Here is an 18,541-nt window from a genome sequence, read left to right as displayed (position 1 = left end):
AGGGGCCAAGTTGCATTTCTGACAGATGAACAGGTATTTGTTTGAATTTGCAGGATCTTTAAAGGGATAGTCATCACAAATACAATGTAAACTAAACTATCAGACTGATACAATTACAATTATAGCAAAAAAACAGCACACACACACACACACACAGACACACACGTGCCTTAACAAAAACATGCCGCTATCTCTGGCATATGCAGTGTTCTAAAACCTTCTCTAATGGAACCTGTGGCTGGGCAGGATTACAGGTTCCACCAACAGTGCATCCTTGAGTATTTGCCTGATGGGTGCAATCAGAAATACCCCTTGCTTTTGGGCATGGGGATCTTATTACTTGCTCCCCTCCACCTAAGTAGTGACATCATATGTGTTTGGCAAGTGACCACTCAGGCACCAAGCACTTTCATAAGGGGGTGGAGGTGAGGGAAGAGTCCTGAGCCCAGTGTGAGCTTTAAGTTGTCAGTTTTGCCAGGTGCACAGGGGAAGAGTTCTTTTTCATTCAACCCGGCGGGCCAAATGAAAAAAAAAAAAAAAAAAAAAAAAAAACACAACAACTTACAGACAGGGTGGATATAAAGCAATGATTTTTTTAAAATTTAAAAATCCAAATTTTTTTTATTTTAATACAATGTTTTTGGAATAAAAATCTATCTAAAAATAGTTTTCTATTTAAGATACATTAATAATTTAGTTTATTCAGCATGAAAATTGAGCCTAGTTATGTAGCAGAAGGCTGTATATTCTGCAATATTTACATCTTTGGTAAACTCATCCAATGAATCCAAGCTCTGCAAGCTGAGATAACATGCACTGCATTGATGCATTCACACAATGTCACAGTAACCATGAGATAAACCAAAAGTTCAGGAATATTCCTTTAGCCCATTGTTTTGAAAATCTATGTACACTACAAACTATACGACCGAATTGGTTCCGCTATCGCTGTTTTACTAACCTGACAGCTTTTTATTCTAAATAGGAACCCTTCATTTTATTTGCAAATATTAAAGATTCTAACTACCAGCAAGAATGAGTCCTTACAGTTAAAGAGCACCTGTCATTTCAGATCCAGTTCAGATCCATTGTGGCAGTGCCTGTTAGCAGGCATCCACTCACCTACTGCCGCCACATCCCTCACCTTCTGGTGTCACTGCCACATCACCAGCCATCGTAATAAAGTGAATGGGACGGTCGGTGTGTCAACAGCGGATTAGAGGAGGAGCCGCTGCGGGACAGAAATGACAATATCTCTTAAAAAATTATGCTTTAAATCAAGCCTTTTTACTAGGGATTTAAATCATGATTAAGTGGTCTTGCATAGCAAGACCATTTACTGTTATCTCACATATATATTATTATAGCCAAATTTACCACCCTAACTCCTCCCACAGCTTTTACACTACATAGACAAGTAATATACCGAAATGTGCGGATTGTTCCCGATTGGTGTGCTATTACTTTGTGGAACGTTTCGCCGAATGGTTCATGAAATATCGTCGTTTTTGTGGCGAAATTGGTCCCATAGGAATGAATAGCGAAATGTTCTAAACTAGAGTGGGAGATGACAAAAGCTGAAAAATCAGGACATGATTTCTAAACTGCCACCACTCCCTCATTTTCAAGCCCACCTATACAAATCTTATATCACAACGTTCAGCTATCCCTGCTGCCACTAAACATGTCCACGGCTAAGCCATAGTCCTGATAGTTTTCACAATATGACCATTTGTTTGCAACTCACGCCGTCCATTGACATTCATTGAAACTTCACTCTAGCCCCTTCAAATTTAAAGGGCAATATCTAAACTGCGACTGTGCCTCCATTTTTAATATTTCAGAGACATACTATGCATCAAAATCTAGGTCTGGGTTTTGTGATTCTCACAATAATAAAGCTCTTCACTGTAGGATTTATAGTTTTGACCGTTTGAAGTACTGCACAGTTATTACAGCTATCATGATCCTGTGTATTGTGTTTTGAGCAGTGGTTGTGAAGCATAAACAGGGCATGAGTGTTGCCAGGAAACAGTGGTTGTAAACACTGATTATCAAAAACAGATAGCACACCTTCCCCTCCATTCTACATCAAGATGCTGAGACCCCCCAAATGCATGTGGTCATACCTTCATCTGCTAGGCTTGATAATGCTGCTAATGTTTTTATAAATGTATGTTTTAATGTAACTGTGAAGCACTTTGGGCAACAACGTTGCAATTATATGTGCTACATAAATAAATACAAGTTGAAATGCATTTCTCACTCTATCAAGCTTGTCATGTGCACTTTTTAAATTTGATCAATTGGTTAGTGTAAGGTTTACTATCTTTTCTCACTCCAAACAGTTACTCTGCACAGTCCAACCTTTCCACAGTTACTCCAGCCACACAACAGTTACTCAAGCCACTCCTCCCAGTTACTCCGCCCACTCCAGTTGTAGACTACTGGTGGAGGCAAGAATACTTCACACAATTTCCCCAGAAATTGTAGCTTTTCTAGTTTAAATTGTGATCTAAATAAAATCCACCCTGCTTACAGATCACCATACGAACACATCCAATTTTAGTGCGGCGATCTCTCCGCTGGCTATTATGTTCTAACAGGGGGCCATTGGCTGCGTGTGCTGATCAGATGCTTGATTTCCAGCATGCTCATACGACAAAATCCGGTTGTGAGACTGACTTCTGCCGGGCAAGGAGCTGTACACACGAGCCGAAAGTTGGCTGGTAACTGCCAAACCAACCATTTTCAGCCTGTGTGCGCCCAGTTTCACACCATACATATGTTTACAGGGTACAAAAACTAGGTATGCACATCTGGCAGGGCTAGAATTAAAGTGAACCTTTTACCTGAATAGGCAAAGTACAATCTTACTTTGAGGATTTTGGTATTTGGTATAGACTAGATGGTATCCCACAGTTAATTTCAGAATCATGAGCAACAAATTCATGCCGAGATTCTCCCATCCCAAAACTGCTTTCATGTAGAGCTGCACGATTCTGTCTAAAATGAGAATCACGATTTTTTTGCTTAGAATAAACATCATGATTCTCGCAGCGTAACATCTATCACATTATACAAAAATAATTGGGCTAACTTAATTATTTAGTTATTTTTTCCCAATTCATTGAAGTGTATTCTTTCCCCAAAAATTGAGTTTGAAAGACCACTGCACAAATACAGTGTAACTTAAAATTTTGCAACAACTGCCATTTTATTCTCTAGGGTCTCTGCTAAAAAGAGTTTTTATGATAACAATTTTTTATGGATATTTTATTTGTTTAATACATTTTGCTACTATTTGATATATTCAATTACCCTTCTTTATACACACACACACTTTAGTCAACCCTTACCCATAGAATTAGCCTTTTTCCCTCCCCAGTGTCATGTGACAAGATCTCAGGGGTGAATGGGGAGCAGGTGTGTTAAATTTGGTGTTATCGCTCTCACTCTCTCATACTGGTCACTGGAAGTTCAACATGGCGCATCTCATGGCAAAGAACTCTCTTAGGATCTATACAAAAGAATTGTTGCTCTACATAAAGATGGCCTAGGCTATAAGAAGATTACCAAGACCCTGAAACCGAGCTGCAGCACGGTGGCCAAGACCATAAAGCGGCTAACCAGGACAGGTTCCACTCAGAACAGGCCTTGCCATGGTCGACCAAAGAAGTTAAGTGCACGTGCTCAGCGTCACATCTAGAGGTTGTCTTTGGGAAATAGGCGCATGAGTGCTGCCAGCATTGCTGGAGAGGTTGAAGGGGTGGGGGGGGGTTAGCTTGTCAGTGCTCAGACCATACACCGCACACTGCATCAAATTGGTCTGCATGGCTGTCATCCCAGAAGGAAGCCTCTTCTAAAGATGATGCACAAGAAAGCCTGCAAACGGTTTGCTGAGGACAAGCATACTAAGGACATGGACTACTGGAACCATGTCCTGTGGTCTGATGAGACCAAGATAAACGTATTTGATTCAGATGGTGTCAAGCGTGTGTGGCAGCAACCAGGTGAGGAATACAAAGACAAGTGTGACTTGCCTACAGTCGAGCATGGTGGTGAGAGTGTCATGGTCTGGGGCTGCATGAGTGCTGCCGACACTGGGGAGCTACAGTTCATTGAGGGAACCATGAATGCCAACATGTACTGTGACATACTGAAGCCAAGTATGATCCCCTCCCTTCGGAGACTGGGCTGCAGGGCAGTATTCCAACATGATAACGACCCCCAACACACCTCCACAACAACCACAGCCTTGCTAAAGAAGCTGAGGGTAAAAGTGATAGACTGGCCAAGCATGTCTCCAGACCTAAACCCTATTGAGCATCTGTGGGGCATCCTCAAATGGAAGGTAGATGAGCGCAAGGTCTCTAACATCCACCAGCTCCGTGATGTCGTCATGGAGGAGTGGAAGAGGACTCCAGTGGCAACCTGTGAAGCTCTGGTGAACTCCATGCTCAAGAGGGTGGTGACAAAATATTGAAACTTTGGCCCCAATTTGGACATTCACTTAGGGGTGTACTCACTTTTGTTGCCAGCGTCTTAGACATTAATGGCTGTGTGTGGAGTCATTTCGAGGGGACAGCTAACTTACACTGTTATACAAGCTGTACACTCACTACTTTACATTGTAGCAAAGTGTCATTTCTTCAGTCTTGTCACATGAAAAGGTATAATAAAATATTCACAAAAATGTGAGGGGTGTACTCACTTCTGTGAGATACTGTGTAATATATATATATATATATATATATATATATATATATATATATATATATATATATATATATATATATATATACATATATATATATACATATATATATATATATACACACACACATACACATACATATATACACATATATACATACACACACACACACACACACACACTGACTTGTAAGCAACAAGTGACAGAAAAAGGCTTGGTCTTTAAGTGGTTAAAATGCCCTCATTTAGACCCCTTTCAAACTGGGGCGGTTTTCAGGTGCTTTAACGCTGGAAATACCCTCTGCTAAGAGCCTCCAAGAAATGTTCACACTCGGGAGGTGCACTTGCGGGACGTTCCAAAAAGTCCTGCAAGCAGCATCTTTGGGGCGGGTTGGGAGCACTGTAGTTAGCGCTCTCAAAACGCCCTGCCCATTGGAATGAATGGGCAGCGCTTTGAAAGCGCCGCAAAACAGGAGTTTTTTACCTTGTTTTGGGGTTAAAAGCGCCCCGATAGTAGTCGAAAAGCAGTGCTAAAGTGAGCGCTAAAACGAGCGGCGCTTTAGTGCTAACGGCCGGCGCTTTCAGTGTGAAAGCAGTCTTACAGACCAAAGTTCTTCCTTTTGATCTAAAAGAAAAAAATGATACATTGGGGGTTATTTCCGAAAGGCAAGTGCACTCGCTGTAAATCTGAGGGTTAGATCTGAAATGAGGGGGAAGCTCTGCTGATTTTATCATCCAATCATGTGCAAGCTAAAATGCTGTTTTTTATTTTCCTTGCATGTCCCCCTCGGATCTACAGCGACTGCATTTCCAAGTGCACTTTCAGTGTAAAGTGGATTTGCCTTTCGTAAATAACCCCCAATGTTTCTCCATCTCTCAGTGCTGAGGAATGTTGATAAACATTTGCTGGCTTTTATTTTTTTTGACAGCTCTGAGCAGAGCTCTGCACTTGTTACATAGAATCGAGGAAATGTCATATTAAGATCGTGATGGGGGGTTGAATTGAGATCACAATTTTTTAACGATTAATTGTGCAGGTCTACTTTCATAGATTGAGATTTGAAGAAGGCGTAAGTCAAAGTAATTCAAGTATATTACAGTAACTGTCACGGGTCAGCTTGAGCTAGCTATGGTACAATATGTTGAAGGAACCCAATGGAAGGCAAGTATACGATGGCCATAAAAGCGTACACATGATCAGTAACACCACACCAACACAAACACACAATGGTCTTGTGTTTTAACTTCTTAAATTGCTACACCTCTACCACAACCTGAACCCCTGACAAGATTGATTTGGTGTATGCCAAAATAGGATTCTACAATCTGCACACCAACAGAGATCGAGAGCTGGGCCAAGGCCACAACCACGAATTACAGAAAAGAAAAACACAGACCGTGGTGACGGGGGAGTCCTTCCCGCGGAGCCATTGTGTTCTCTCAGCGTGGGAAGCCAGTGATTACTGCTGTGGCTGTAACAGTCGCATGTAAAATCCAGCAGGCTGGTTGTACCAAAGTTGATTGATCGATCAACTTGAATACACTCAGCCTACCCATAGATGGATTGAATCTCAGACGGTTCCTGCTGAACCGGCCGAGATCCGAACAGTCTATGGCTGGCTTAACATTCTTTTACTAAGCCAGTTTTGTCCCTACTGTAACCCAATTTTCTTGTTCCTAATGGACAGGAGCAGAACTGAAGATGATTATTTTAGTAGTTGTGGACTTCCTGCTCAAGTGAACATGGCTGGCCATTCTCACACCGCTGTCATTACCAATGTGTTTCTCTCTAAACAATGTTGCTAACTGGACTTTTTTTTTCCCACACCTGGAAACAAAACTGCAGTGTGTGAATATCCCAGGTGGATGCCAAGGACAAAAGACACTTTGTTTATTCATATTCCCGTTCTTATTTTTGGCTGAACAACTGAACATTCTAAGCAGATCTGCATTCTTTGTACATTTAGGTGTAGTAATAAGCTATATTGTGTTTATGAGCAGGTGTACCAAACAATGTGATCACTGAAAGTACATTTTTTTAATACTGAATAGGTAGGTGATCGTAGAGCCAAGATAGTTTGTTGTTTGCAATATGGAAAATTCTAAGGGCTCACTCACACAGGTAGAATTTAGCATATATTTCTGCATCCAGAAGTCACAGGGGTTGCGTACAGTTGAGGCCAGCAGTCTGTACTAATCAATGACAGGCCAGCGGATGCTGTTGCTCTACTCACATGTGAGTGGCTGCATGCTTAAGGAACAGACGGGCGGCCTTGGGTTTAGTTTGCGTTCAGGCCTGCTCATCTGTCCCTGAATGCGTGTAACCACTCATGATCATACAGCCAACACGCCTGTCAGCCTGTCATTGATTTGTACAGGCTGCTGACCACAGCTGTACACAAACACCTGTGACTCCTGGGTACAGAAATATGCTGAATTCTGCCTGTGTACAGCCCTCTGCACCCTTATGAATAAGCCTTAAAAAAAAAAAAAAAGTAAGACAACAGAAAGGTTTTAAAAAAGGTTCCTAGGTGTCTGGCTTCATACAAGTGTGTTGTAGTAATGCACTTTTCGTGTGCTGACATTCACCCATCTCTGCAACACATGGTAATGCATTACCCTTTGTTGTGGTGCTCCGTGTCAGACAAAAATGTGCAGATGAGTTTTTGGAAAATTTGGTGTGTTGGCAGCCCAGGCTGCTTTAATGCATTGCACAGTAAGGTGCATGTGTTAACTCCTTTAGAACGCCAATTGGAATAGGTGTAAATAGCTACTTAGATTGCAAGCTTTGATGTGCATGTTAGTCCTCTATAAACCTATTTCAGGTTTACAATGCCTTTCATAGAAGAAAAAACCTGCAGTGTGTATTTACCAACATTTACCGAGGCTGTAGGTTTACCTGTGATAATTGTAACATGTCAGAACTCAGCTATCTGTATGTGCAATAATAAGAGTGCCTTCAAAGACTGAAGAACCTGAAGTAGAAATGTTTATTTAAAAACGTGCCAGACCATTTCTCCATTCAATAGCATAAGCCTATGATTACTCAGATTTCTGCTATTACAAGATGAAATGAAAGGACAGGAAAATGTCAGGGTGTGCAAAATACTTGTATCTGCCAATGATGTAGAGATGAATAAAAAGCTATATCTGAAATGGGAAGATGGTAACCAATTCTTTTATTTATTCCCTATGCGCAAAAATTCCTATTTCTCTTTGTATCTGCACATCTCCAAGGATTTCAGAACTCCCATCTCTGCAGTAAAACTACATCTACAAGGAGGTCCATGTTCTTCTATAACCATGCAATAGCTGAGTATTAATGAACTACTGTACTAGGGAAAACACAGTAAGCCCCTATACAGGGCTTAAAAGGGGTTGCAAACCCTCGTTAAAAAAAAAAAAAAACAAAACAAAAAAACAAAAATCAAACATGTCATACTTACCTCCACTGTGTAGTTCGTTTGGCAGAGTGGCCCCCGGTCCTTCTCTTCTAGGGTCCCTCAGCGGCCCTGCTGGCTCCTCCCTGCAACGAGTATCCACCTTGGAGAAGCGCTCTCCTTGGTGGACACCCATGCGTGCGCTCGAGTCCCGCATCTGTGTCCATTCACACACAATGCAGGACTCGGCCCCGCCCCCTGGTGCCGCATCAATGGATTGGATTGACAGCAGCGGGAGCCAGTGGCTGCGCTGCTATCTATCCAATCAGGACACAAGACACCAGGTAGAGCTTGTGTGCTTGTTCCCGGCCGGAGAAAGGTCGGGGTCAGCTAAGTAAAACGGGGGCTGGGGGGGGGTTTGGGGCAGCACCACAGAAGGTTTTTCACCTTAATGCATACAATGCATTAAGGTGAAAAAACACAAGGGTTTACAACCCCTTTAAAATTTAAAAGAAGTATGGGAATAAAAAAAATAAAATTATACTCACCTAGATGGCTGCAGCATGGATCCGAACTGCAGCTGTCCTCCACCACCTCTAGCCGGAGAACTGAGCAATCAAACATCGCTGATCGCTCAGTTCTCCCCTCCACTCTGAGCAGAGAGCCAAGACTGTCAGTCACCGGCTCCCTGCTCTCCCCTCCAGCTCTCACTGGAGCACTGGGCTGTGGAGGGGGCTGGGTCAGGCTCTCAGCGGTTTGCCAAGGGGCTAAGCCAGATGCTGGTTCAGGTATCTAGGTGGAACCCAACCATATGGTTGGGATCCTTCCCGAACCTGGACTGGTTAAGTGACGTCAGCCGGAAAACTGGTCACAGGAGTGCAGAACAAACTGCACTCCTGTAAACCATAGAGGTATAGGCAAACCAGCTTTGGCTATACTCCTTAAACCCCCACCACAAACACACATGAAATAACAGATTGGCTAATATTTTTACAAAAATACTGACCTGCAAAAGCAAAAATGAATGCTGGCCACTGCAAGCAGTCAATTGTAAGCTTTTATCTTCTAGCAAAATGACACCTGGAACATTACTAGAGACAGCTAGCAACAGCTTCATTTCTGCTAGAAGTATAGCTAGCCCACAGTTATATTGCAAGAACTTCCCTTTGTCTTGCATGACAACTTTTCTTTGGCATCTCATAAAATGTATGGATTTGTAGATTACTCGCTAGAGCAGGATGGATAAAATACAATTCCCTGCATGACAGATTAAAGCGTACCTTCACTCATTCTCGTTAAGGCTAAAATGAAGTCTCCTCGTCTCCTGCATGTAACATATGCATGTCACATAACCCAGGAAACATCAGCTTCAATATGGAGGCTGGAGGGGGTGGACCTGGTAGTGCACAATCAGGAGAAGGCAGTCTGAACCAGGAAGAGACAGTCAGCGCCCGATGATATCAGAATTGTAAATGGCAGCATGGGACCCAGCAAATAACATCAGGACAATTATGGTCTTGCTGAGTGTGTGAGAATAATTTTTGAGGGCAAACTAGCCGACAAGTTAAGAAAAGAAAGAAATTTAAAAAAATATATACACAAATAAAAAAAATGTATGAGGGAAGTAAAGTTCCTCTTCAACAACTGTTGGGATAAGATATCAGGCAAATCAAGGAGTGAATTTCTCTCAGTCAGTTGTTTTATGAACATATTGTATGTAAGAAGCAATACATAGCTGCCCCCATATAACTGATGTTCAGCAATAATCAGAATTAAACAGACACAATTAATTGCATGCCCAGCCAAAACATTTGTGTGTGTGTGAACTGGGGCAGTAAAAGAAGAAAAAACCCTTGAACCATGAATACAATCTCAGCATCTGTAGGATGGGAAGAGTGGGAACGGGGTACCAGGATAATGTAACTCCTGTGTGCATGTGTGGGAGTTACATTTTCAGTGGCCACCCTATGACTAAAGTAAGAAGACACTGGGCTGAAAAAAAATCTGAAAAGATGGTGGCGAGGGGATGGCAAGGGGGAACTTTGCCTTACTGGAGAAGAGCAAAACTAGAAGGAATGTTGTCCATATTGTGCCACTGCTTACTGGGCACCAAAATAATCCAGTTTCTCTGTAAAGCAACTCAAATTCCCCCCAAAAATCAAAATAATGGATTTCTGCAATAGAAGTCTGTGAACGTTTTCCCTCCAGCAGGCTATAAATTCGTACTCTTCCGTCTTCCAGAGCTGCAGCCTCCAGTCTTCAACACTTTACACTTCCAGGAACCAACTTCCAGGATGTGTAAAGCCTGGGTCCTTCACTGTGATTCTTTCCTCCAAACTTAATGTTACAAAAGGACTCGGAAGTCACTAAGGGGCCAGTGGGAGGAACCACAGCTCATGCCCACCCACCAAAGAGGCAAATATTCACATTCTTCTATTGAAGGAACTACGGTTTAGATTTTAGGGGATGGGGGTGAGGAGAAAGCAGATAACACCTGCAACCGCAACCTATTGTCATTTCAATTTCATCAATAACAAAATTCTTTGATATGAGGATCTAAAAACACATTTATAGTTTCTCTTCTCTGTTTACAAGGTTTGCAAAAAGGAAGCAAAAATTAGAGCAATGGGTATCATATTATGTTGACTGTATAAAATGAGAGATTGAGCCCTGGTTCACACCAATGCGATTTCAGATATGACTTGGATCTCATTGAATAGCATGACAAGGCAAGATTGCACTACATAATCGCACTGAAAAATCGCAGCAAAATCACATGGCAATAGTGTAAACCTAGCCTTAGCCGCAAAGTTTACAAATTATCCCAAAAAGTTTTTTTTAAGACTTACCTTCTTCTGTGGGATTAAATCCGCAGATGTCACATATATTCCGGACCCACTTATTCATCTCCTCTTCGCTGTCAGCCACCAAATAAAATATACGGTCAATAGTCTTGATGTCAAAAATATAACTGTTTTCAAATTCTTTTTTTGGAAATACAAGTCCAGCATCAACCTGTTCACACAAGTTCAAGTCAATAATGCGAATTGGCTTTTTAGCATGATCATTTTTGTAGTACTCCAGCACATCTGGATCTCCTGTCAGACGTCCACTGCGAAGTATGAACCATCTTCGTTTCCATGCCTGGAAAGAAAATGTACTGTGTAAGCCACAATTAAAACTTGTTCACCTATCCCTTGTTATATGTCATATCTAAAGAAAACGTGTTGAGAAGGATATGCAGGCTACCATTGCTGACCTATTACTACTTTGAGCTACCGACTAAAAAACAGCATATGCAATAAGTAAAGGAAATGAAGTTAGTAATCCTATAAAATGCACCCCCCTTTACTTTAAGCTAAATTCCAAGCACCCATAAACCCATTGCTAGGTAAACCATCAAAAATAAAATTACAAAATCATAGCCTGTAATGCCTCCCCCTGGAGACTACATGCATGGAAATGGCTCCATGTTACTTGCAAGATTTGGGAAAGAAGACATTTTGGCTTGTTGCCATCACAGGAACAGAGAGGAACAATAAGGCCATTCATTTTGGTGACCCTGGTGAGAACAAGGGATTCCCCCACATGGATTTCCTTTTATTTCCTGTTTTGGCTATGGGACAGAAAGCGAAGGTAAATCTCGCTAAATAGCAGTGGCTTTTAGCTCTGGACGCTACCGGTAAACCACTACGTCCCCTCTAATTTTAAACTGGATGCTATTTGATGCTGATCAAGGAACAAAACGACAATACACCTCACCATCAGCCCCTGAAGAAGATGTCTCAACACTCATAAAAAAACCTCAAAACGCGTCGGGCTTCACTGTACAGACTTGTTTTGCTGAAACAGTTTTTGTGGGGTTAAGTGTATCTTTGAAAATTGTCATGTATAATTGTTGTATTATCATCATCTAAATTTTGGCATCCATTTCTTCTTTTTCTCTTTTTGACCATTTGCTATGTCTTTTAAAACTTTTTGATAAATAAAAATTATTGTTTATAATACTTTTGATATATTGTCCTGAGACTCCTGCCCTTCAAAGTCCCAATAAGAGGAAAAATCTCCCATTGTGTATCTATTTATGGATGTGGCCAAGTTGTCTCCTTCCACTAAGTCCCTGTCACTATTGTATGTTTACATAAATCTCGCTAATGGGGCACAGATGGCAAAAAAACCTCTACCAGTGCGTCGCTGTAAATACGGGACGAGGATTTATCTTATCATTTTGTAACCCTGTCAATCAGCCCTCAAAATTTCCACTCGCCTGCTTGCATTTGGCAAGTGGAAAAAAACTTGGAGAGTGTGGGGCTGCATTGCTGGGCACTGATCAGGCCGGTGAGGCTGCACTGATGGACGGGCATGGATAAGGCTGCACTGATGGGCACGGATTAAGCTGAACTGATGGGCATGGATAAAGTTGTGGCGAGTAACTTTTAAGGCCAGGCTAGTAGCTCAGGACTTGAAATTTTGAGCCCTGCTGTCAATGACGATATACATATTCAGGAAATCTTCCCAAAAGAATCACAGACTGCAATAAAACTCAGAGATTAGCTTTGCATAAAGTGGGGAAAACGTATGTTTTGTCTAGAGATGAGCCGGCCATAGGTGGCTTGAATCTTGGACGGTTCAGCAGGAACTTGCTGAGATTCGAACAATGTATGGGCAAGGCTGAATATATCTAACTTGATCAAATCGATCAACTTGGGTACAACCAGCCTGCTGGATTCTACATACGATTGCTAGTGGCGGTTATATCCACAACCAGCAGTAATCACTGTGTTCTCCCGGCAGGGACGGCTTTCCTCACTGGGAGAACACAATGGTTCTGCAGGAAGGATTACTCTAACAACACGATCTGTGTTAGGGGAATCAAGTGATTTTCTTTCCTGTAATCCGTGGTTATAAGAAAGATAATCAATCCATCTATGGCCAGCCATTCTCTAACACCGCCGATTTTTACCCTGGCTTTGAGGCTGTTTATTCACTTCAGCCCCGGAAGGATTTGCCCCCTTCCTGATGAGGCTATTTTTTGTGATAGGGCACTGCATCGCTTTAACCACTTCCCTACCAGGCCAATTCTGACATTTCTCTCCTACATGTAAAAATCATCATTTTTTTGCTAGAAAATTACATAGAACCCCAAACATTATATATTTTTTTTAGCAAAGACCCTAGAGAATACAATGGCGGTTGTTGCAACTTTTTATCTCACACAGTATTTGCGCAGGAATTTTTCAAAATTTTTTTACTGGTTACATGTTCTGCGTTACAGAGGAGGTCTAGGGACAAAATGATTGCTCTCGCTCCAACGTTCGCGGCGATACCTCACATGTATGGTTTGAACACAGTTTTCATATGTGGGCGGGACTTATGTATGCGTTCGCTTCTGCGTGCGAGCACATGGGGACAGCGGCGCTTTAAAAATTTTTTTTTTTTTTTTTTTTATTGTTAATTATATTTTATATTTTTTATTTTGACACTTTTTTGAAAAAAAAAAAAAATTTGATCACTTTTATTCCTATTACAAGGAATGTAAACATCCCTTGTAATAGCAATATGACATGTCAGGTGCTCTTATAGTGAGATATGGGGTCAATAAGACCCCATATCTCACCACTAGGCTGGGAAGCCTGAAATAAAAAAACGATCACCGCTTCCCAGCCGAAGCGGCGCCGTTTTTTTGAATGGAGAGGCCGGGCGTGACGTCATAACATCGCGCCCGGCCTCCGACGATCATAGAGACTCCGGCGACCATCTGGTCTGCCGGAAATCTCTATGATCTACATCCGGTGCCGGCGGATCCACTCTCCGCCTCACCGATCGTAACAGTGAGTCGGAACAAGCACCGGAGGGCGGTGGGAGACGTCCCCTCTCGCCTCCCATAGGAACGATCAAGCGGCGGAACGGCCACTATGATAGTTCCTATGGTGTAGAGATTCGCCGGCAACATCTGAATGATGTCTGTAACTACAGGCATCATTCAGATATACTCGCCCAAAGCCCAGGACGTCATACGACGGTGGGCGGGCGGGAAGTGGTTAACTGACAATTGCGCGGTCGTGCGCATTGTACCCAAACAAAATGTATGTTCTTTTTTTCCACACAAATAGAGCTTTCTTTTGGTGGTATTTGATCACCTCTGCGGTTTTTATTTCTTGTGTTATAACCGAAAAAATAAAACGACAATTTAAAAAAAAACAAAAGGAATCGCAATAAGCGTATATTGATTGGTTTGCGCGAAAGTTATAGTGTCTACAAAATAGGGGATAGATTTATGTAATTTTTACTATTTTTTTTTTTTACTAGTAATGGCGGTGATCTGCAATTTTTATCAGGACTGCAACATTGCGGCGGGCAGATCGGACACTTTAGACAATATTTTGGGACCATTTACATTTATACAATGATCAGAGCTAAAAATAGCCATTGATTACTGTATGTTACTGGCAGGGAAGGGGTTAACACTAGGCAGGAATCAAGGGGTTAAATGCGTTTCCTAGGTGTGTTCTAAATGTAGGGAGGATGGGACTGACTTAGTATGAACACACAATCTCTCTCCTCTCCCCAGAGAGAACCGGGATTTATGTGTTTACACACACACAGATCCCGGTTCTCGCTCTGTCACGAGAGATCGCGGTTGTCCGGCGGTCTTCACGCCCACCAGGCACGCGGCGGCGTGCTCCTGCTACGGCGATTTGCACAGCCGGGCCAACCTGCCGCAGTATAACTGCGGTGGCCAGTCGGCTAGCGGTTAATAAAACAATGTCGTTTTATCTCCAGGTCTGTGATAAGCGGTGTTAGCTAGCAGCATGTTACCACTGTGTTAAAGAGAGTGAAAAAATGTGGGGGAAAGTATAACTAGCTGCACAACAGCCATCCTGTGTTGGGAAACCTATGTTCCACAGTAGAGGATCGGGATTATTTCTCAGAACTGTTTAAAAATAAAAAATACATGCAAAAGCACATATACACCCTGACTAATATTGTAAAAGTATATATTTACACAATACATACAATAATATATATATATTTTTTTTAATCTACTATTTCCCTACCATCCTCTACCCTAAAGTCAAAATCAGAACTACCCTGCCATCCCACCCACCCCTAGCTAACTGCATTAATTTCCAGGCACATTTGTTTTTCTCTTTTAGGGCTAGTAACCACCATCCTCGCACATGAATCGCACAGAAATTTACTGTGCAATTCAAACTGCGTGCAAAACGCACTCCATTTGCGATCTGCAGCAGGTCAATAGAAAGTGAATGACATCCCAAATGCAGGTTGCAAACGCATTGAGTTTTCCCACACCTGCCGTCACCGGATCGCATGGTTTCGTACCATGCGATCTGGTTACAGTGCAGTTTAAAAAGTAGTGCATGCACTACTTTTAGTGCAGTATGGTGTGCTTTTAGCCCATTTTAAATGAATGGGCTGAAATCGCACCGCACAGAACCACATGTGAATCGCACAGGAATGCACAGCTCGTTCCTGTGTGATTCAAGTGTAGGCATGGTATGAAGTGGCCCTTACTGGGCTAAAATTGCACTACGCTGCACCAAAAGTAGTGCATGCACTACTTTTTAAACCGCACTGTAACCAGATTGCATGGTACAAAAGTATCACGCGATCCGGTGTGGGTAGATGCATTGCATTCGGGGTGTTGTTGCCTTTCTTTTGACACCTATTGCAGATCGCAAATGGAGTGCGTTTTGCATGCAGTCTGAATCGCACAGGAACACAGTGCATTTCTGTGTGATTAATGTGCTGGCATGGTGTGAACCGGCCCTTAGAAAGAATATACATCAGACCTACATGACAGCTGCCAAGCATCAGACATGCTAAGGCTGCCCATACATTAATCAATTTTTTCTTTGTTCAACCAGCGAGTTGAACGAAAAAATGACTTGATTCACCCATACACTCGAAGTATGTGGATGGGAAATTTTCGCTGAGCTATTGTATTCTGACAGCAGGGAGACTTCCCCTCCCTCAGAATACTGATCAGTACTGCAGGCTATAGCAGGCAGCACTAATTGGTCTAGAAAAACCAGACAGGCTAGCTCTACCACTCGACTTTTGTACAACCAGCCTTGCCCATACATTGATCGAAATTCAGTCGGTCCCTGCTGAACCAGCCAAATTTCGATCTATGTATGACTGGCTTAAAGTAATTGTAAGGTCTCATTGTTTTTCTAATAAAATAACAAACAAGTTATACATACCTGCTCTGTTGCAGTGGGTTTGCACAGAGCAACCCAGATTCTCCGATTCTCGGGTACCTCTTCTGGCCCCTCCCTCCCGTTAAGTGCCCGGGTGCACTTAACGGGAGGGAGCCCTTGCTGTGGCGGCACCCGAGCCACAGCTCGGTGTTCATTCAGACACAGAGCTGCAGTTCGGCCCCGCCCCCTCTCTCTCATGATTGGTTAACTGACTTTGATTGGCAGCAGCGGGAGCCAATGGAGCCGCTGCTGTGTCTCAGCCAAATCAGGAAGGAGAGTCCCGGACGACCGAGACACTCGTGGACAGAGATGGGGCTCAGGTAAGTATTAGAGGGGCTGAAGGGGGCTGCTTCACACAGAAGGCTTTATATCTTAATGCATAGATAAAAAAAGCCTTCTGCCTTTACAACTCCTTTAACACCTGCTTAACACGGTTTAATAAACGTACACCAAAAGGTTTTCTTCTTTTAAAACATGTCATACTTACCTGCTCTGTGCAATGGTGGTGCACAGAGCAGCATCGATCTTCCTCTTCTTGGGTCCAGGCTTCGCAAGCATACAAAAGAGTGACACCAAACATCAAAATGCCTAAAAATGAAGTCAAACAGCAACTCCATTTTCACTGCTTTACTTTTTAACTGTATAAAACATGCCACACGTTAAACACTAGCACATAACGGAGATAGGTTTTGAATTGGTGTCAGAGGGCAAACGTGTCACTTCATTACAAAATAGTCATCCTTTTCAAACACATCCTCAGCTTCCTCTTCCCCAAAACATAAAGTCTGAATAGTTTGGATTACTCATCTAAATGACTATCGCTTTGTGCCTTCCTCAGATGTCCAATTACTTTGTGCAGTACATAACGACACGGCTAACTTTAGTAGAGAAGCACCTGCCAGCCTTTATGTTGGTGTCTTGAATGAGTCACTCATTGAGACTGGCACAGATTAAGCTAGAAGGGCTGAAAAAAAACAAATTACCAACTGTGCACTTTATAGGGCACATACAAAAGGTCCTCTGGCTGTGAGTACAAAGAGGAGTTTAGTAGCAGCATAAAGCTTAATGCCAGACAAGCAAACTGACATCAGCACCCATACTAATCATAGTACAAAAGTGTCTCTGTTTTGTCAGATTGCACAAAACTCCGCATAAACTACTCTTTGTTATTGGAGAATATCTCACATTCTTCGAGTACTTCTATTTTTGGATTTAACCTATTCAAATCCACAATAAAAAAAAATTTCTCTCTGCTCATGGTATACATCATGAAGTCATAGCTATTGTATCATGTGACATTAAAAATGAGTAAATAGATCATCACTGCCGTTTGCGAGTACCAAAATTGTTGCCCATTTCCCAGAAGTTGTACTGGGAAGGGATCATTCCCCATCCTTACAATCCCAAGCAAATCTTCGCAAACTTAAAACTAAGTACTAAGAGGCGGGAAAATGCCTAAAATTAAGGACAGGGGAAAAGGGGGTTATATTTCTCCCACACTCTTACCAAAATAAAGGAAAATAAAAAAGTTTTGCTTTTAATGCGGCCCATTTTTTTATAGATGGAAGGCCATAGCACTACTTTAACCATTTAAAGTAGGTTGTAAACCCTACCCAGTGAAGTGTCCCTACCCAGCCTTAGATGATACACAGAGATTAACCACTTCCAGCCCAATCACATCATATGACTTAATTGACTGAGTGGGGATATCTGAATGATGCCTGCAGCTACAGGCATCATTCAGATATCATCTTTTAGAGCCTGTGCACCGTAAGAACAATCATAGTGGCAGTTCAGCCCCATGATCATTCTTACAAGTGGCGGGAGGGGACATCCCCCTCCGGTGCTTCTCCGGGCTCCGATCAGCTACCTGGAGAAAGAATTCACCACCGCCGTACGATGATCATAGACATTTCCGGTGACCAGATGGTCCACAGTCATCTCTATGACCGTCGGAGGCCGGGGCGCAAAGTTATGATGTCACGTCCAGCTGGCAGACGTAAACAAAGCCGAGATCTCAGCTGGAAAGATTTTCTCTCAATCTCAATTCTTATAGACCCAACATCTCTCCATAAAGAGAACCTGTCACACACACCATTTCTATTACAAGGGATGTTTACATTCCTTGTAATAGGAACAAAAGTGATAAAAAAAAATGTAATTAAAAAAAAAAAAAAAAAAAGAAGCAAACGCACACTTAAGACGCACCCGCTTATGTAA

At 42.3% G+C, this 18,541-nt stretch overlaps 1 protein-coding gene across 5 annotated transcripts in view; it reads right to left on the bottom strand.

Moving 5' to 3' along the window:
• GAB1 (GRB2 associated binding protein 1) overlaps positions 1-18,541 on the bottom strand; it is a 159,598-nt gene that overhangs the window by 84,331 nt on the left and 56,726 nt on the right. For all 5 annotated transcript variants that reach the window (XM_073604352.1, XM_073604360.1, XM_073604369.1 and 2 more), the window contains exon 2: positions 10,946-11,240. In XM_073604352.1, coding sequence (XP_073460453.1) covers positions 10,946-11,240 — 295 coding nt within the window. The remainder of the gene's footprint in view (positions 1-10,945; positions 11,241-18,541) is intronic.

This window comes from Aquarana catesbeiana, linkage group LG01 (genome assembly GCF_042186555.1).
Source record: "Aquarana catesbeiana isolate 2022-GZ linkage group LG01, ASM4218655v1, whole genome shotgun sequence".
Lineage (NCBI taxonomy): Eukaryota > Metazoa > Chordata > Amphibia > Anura > Ranidae > Aquarana > Aquarana catesbeiana.
This window is presented reverse-complemented; position numbering and strand designations above follow the sequence as displayed.